This window comes from Elephantulus edwardii, unplaced genomic scaffold (genome assembly GCF_000299155.1).
Source record: "Elephantulus edwardii isolate Elephantulus edwardi_28Jun2011 unplaced genomic scaffold, EleEdw1.0 scaffold00019, whole genome shotgun sequence".
NCBI lineage: Eukaryota > Metazoa > Chordata > Mammalia > Macroscelidea > Macroscelididae > Elephantulus > Elephantulus edwardii.
The window spans coordinates 22,106,576-22,110,827 of record NW_006399769.1 but is presented as its reverse complement, the minus strand read 5'-3'; the positions used below and the strand labels follow the sequence as shown (position 1 = coordinate 22,110,827).

Genomic DNA, 4,252 nt, shown 5'->3' with positions numbered 1-4,252 from the left:
GGGCATGTTGCAAGGAGGAACTGGGCCTTGGAGAGGGACATCATGTTTGGGAGATTGGAGGGACGGCACAGGAGAGGAAGACTTTCGATGAGATGGATCAATTCTGTGATTGGAGTGGTGGGAATGAGTCTGTCAGAGACAGCGAGGTTGGCACAGGATAGAACAGCATTTATGAGTCTCAAGCGATTCAACGCATATAACAACAACAACACTTTATATATAATACATAAGTATATTATTCTCTATCTATCTCTATCTCTACTATATCTATCCCTATCTCTGTCTCTATCTCTATCTCTATCTCTATCTCTATCTCTATCTCTATCTCTATCTCTATCTCTATCTCTCTCCATTAAGGTAGACAGCATGGCACTGGAGACCAGTTTGAAAATCATCTACTGGCGCTGGTTCTACAGAAGCTTTTGGCTGGAATGGGTGAGCTGTAGGGCGGAATGTTGATTCACTAAGGGAAGTGAGGCATTTGTGATAAGCCCTACTTAAAAATCCATTCCTCTATGTGGTATAGATGTGGTCTTTGCATTGTTGTACAGAGGTAACTTGTGGTTGCTCTGATGCTAAATACTGTGACACTGATGTGCCAAATGTGCAATAATAGTTACCCATAGTGGACAGTGTTTGGTGGGGCTTGCCGATTAAAACAACCTTGGAAGCAGGAATGGCTTCCACTTCTGAAATGGCTTGCCTCCAAATTCTATGTACACGTCTTTTGTTCATAGGGTCATTATGAGTCGTCCATGGCATTTACCTATAGGATACAGTTTATGAGACAAAAGGACAACAAATAATTTTTAAACTTTATTTAGTAAAGATTCTTTGTCGTAATGTTGATATTATAACTGTGAAATTTATGTATCTACTGATGAATTATTTAATTATTCATACATGTATAAAATCAATACGAGCTTAATGCCATTAGCAATCAACGTTTTCACACAAAAGAAATTATACATGAATGTAAAACAGTCCAAGGTAATTACCATCTCTGAAATATTAATTTTTACTTGAAAACAGATCACTAAGTCATTTCCCTCAAGAATACATTAATTTTCCATCTCATCACCTAAAAATAATAAAAATTCAATAAAAAGGACATGTAGTGCCAAGATTGCTATCACTACATAGAATTTCCTACTAGAGCAACCAGACTCCTTAGAGACACAAATGAATTTAGGAATGCATCAAGAAATGGATTAAATGAATCACAACTTTTAAAATCATAAGTGAGAAAGCTACAAAAACCTAACAGAGTTTTTGTCAAATGGATACTAAAAGAAACTTAATAACTTCCATTTGATTGACTAAAAGGGAAATATCTGAGCCTTACATCATAATCTGTTCTACAACATACTATATATTTATGTTATTGCACTAAATATATATTAAACTACTATACTACTTTACCTCTATCCTTTGAAATATGATGATGCCCTTCTCCAAGGCCTGAGCGATTCTGGCCACATGCTCAAATTATGTGAGACAGAGCTTAAATATCCTTGCCTCTAAGGAGATAATCGGTTTCACCCTTTCTAAAACATCATGCTTCGAAGGGTGGAGGGACAGCACAGGAGAGGAAGACCCTGGATGAGATGGATTGACACATTAAATTGGGTCAATGGGGTAGGTGTGTCAGTGTCAGTAAGACTGACTCAGAACAGAACTGGGTTCAGAGTTTTTGTACATATGGTCACTGTGAGTAGCAGGTGACTCGATGGCACATAACAGCAATAATAAAGCATACTACTACTGTTGAATTATATATATATAACAACACACAGGTATGTATATTAGTTTCTATATTCAATGGATTGAATATAGAAATAATTTGAACAGTAAGAAGACAATCACCACTGAGCCAATTGGCAGCAACATGATAGAAGGAGAAGGAAAAGAGATTGAAATTGTTAACAGTTATAGTTTGCTCGGCTCCATGATCAACACTCTTGGCACTAGCAGTAAGGGAATCGAAAGACAAATTGCATTGGAGAAAGCTGCTTTCAGGGATCTCGCCAGAGAGTTGAAAAGCAACGATGTCAGTGTAGAAAGCAAGGTGTGCTTAATCTAGGCCATAGCCTTTGCAATTACTTGCTATGCATCAGAGAGTTTGGCTGACAGAAGAAGAATCAATGCCTTCTAATACCAGTGAGAGAGAAGAATCTTGAATATGCTGTGGACTGCCAAGAAAACAAATAGGTCTGTCTTGGAGAGGGAGAAACAAAGTTTTTCCTTGGAGACTAGGATTTTGAAGTTCCATTTTATACATTTTGGGCATGTGGCCAGGAGAGAATGGTGCTTGGAAAAGGATATCATGCTCAGAAGGGTGGAGGAACAGCACAGGAGAAGATCTCCAAAAAAATACAGCAACCGGGGCAATGGGTTGGTGTGCTGGAATTAGTGAGACTGGCTCAGGATAGGTCTGTGTTCAGAGCTGCTGTACATAGGGTTGCTATGGGTCGCGGGTGACTCAACGGCGCACAACAAAGCCTATTCAATTACTGCATCACATAGCATATAAATGTATGAATATTACTTCAACACATATATTATATATGTATTGTTGCTGTTTACCATCTGGTGGGAACTCACCCATAGCAGACCGGCTGGCGGGTTTTCAGAGGTAGTTAATCCCAGGGGAGGAGATCTCCCATCCTTCTCCTGCTGAGCAGCTGGTAGCCCGAAACTGTGTGCCTTTGGGATTGGAGTGCAGCTTATTTCCACTAGCCCACCAGAGATCCCTAATTCTATATTGATACACACACACACACACACACACACACATATGCAGGAGTGGCATCCACTTTCTAAACAACATGCCTCTGGAACTCTGTGAACTCGGGAAACTTTGAGAAATTATTCAGGTCTTTTATTCATAGGGTCACCATGAGTCTTGTTCAACTTTACAGCAATCAACAACAAGAGCAACTCTGTGTGTGTGTGTGTGTGTGTGTGTGTGTGTGTGTGTGTGTTTGTATGTGTGTGTGTGGTGCGTGTATACCTTTACAAATAGAAGAACCTTTATTTCAGAGGAAGATAACATTTTTATTATATGCGACATAAAAGAAACCAGACCTCTACTTTAGAGGTAGATGTCATCTTAGTCTTCTGAATCTGTTTCTTCCAAAATATTGTTCAAACCATTCTGGAACAAAGGTTACAAGTTCTGCTATAAAGCAGACATGTATGATGATTTTTCTCTCAGAAACAAATGCAAAAGTAATAAAGGGTTCTAAAGACAATATTTTATAAATGTTAGTAGGATAATATATCTTAAAAAAGCTATCAGTAAATTAGATCATCTAAAAGATTAAAGGAAAATATAATGAGGAGCTTATAGTAGTTTAGACTGACATCCTCTAAATCTGTTGACAAATGTTAGAAACATTTACAACAAAATGAAAAAGAAAGTTAAGGGAAAAATCCAGTACCCACACACAGATGTGAGGGAGCACACATATGTGTCTGTGTGTGTTTCTATATATAAACTTCCCAGATATTATAATTGTAATCTAGACAGAGATTGTGAGGATGGTACAGGATAGGATAGGAATCAGCTTTATCGTTTATAGGGTCATTTTAAGCCATATTTGATTTGACAGTGTATCTAACACTAACAATAGATACATAAAATCTCTAGTGGACCAATGAGTAAGGAATTTTGCTACCAACCTATAACCAAGGGTTTGAATTAACCAGCTACTCAAAAAAAAAAAAAAAAGAAGGACAAGCAAATCTCCTGAGTAAGGACAGCCTCTGGAAACTCGTTGACTATGAATTTGCTCAGAATTATGGCACATAACTTAGCCAACTACATATGTGCATATCTGTATGCTTACACATATAAGTTGTAGTTACTGTTATGTGCAATTGACTCATCTGAAAATCAAAACAATCTGATGTACAGCAGTTCTGAAGATGGATCTATCCTGAGCCAGTTTCATGGATTCCGACAAACTTACTGGGTCAGTCCATCGCATCCAGAGTCTTCCTATTCTCTATTGTCATTCCAACCTTTTGAGCATAATGTTCTTCTCCAAGGACTGGTGCCTTGTAGCCACGTGCTCAAAGTATGTTTAGACAGAGGTCAGAGTTTCAAAAATCCTAGCCTCCAAGGATAAACTTGAGCTTTACCCTCTCTAAGAAAAAAAAAATATATATGCACACAAATACAAAAGTGTATATATATACACACATATATGAGTATATGTATGTATATGTATATATATCAAAGTGTACA

At 37.7% G+C, this 4,252-nt stretch overlaps 1 protein-coding gene across 1 annotated transcript in view; it reads right to left on the bottom strand.

Annotated features, from left to right (window-relative positions):
- Window positions 1–4,195: 4,195 nt before the first annotated feature.
- LOC102874378 (putative uncharacterized protein YIL100C-A-like) overlaps window positions 4,196–4,252 on the bottom strand; it is a gene marked incomplete at both ends in the record, with an annotated part of 2,377 nt that continues 2,320 nt past the window's right edge. Inside the window, one exon of the mRNA XM_006882396.1 lies at window positions 4,196–4,215. Coding sequence (XP_006882458.1) covers window positions 4,196–4,215 — 20 coding nt within the window. The remainder of the gene's footprint in view (window positions 4,216–4,252) is intronic.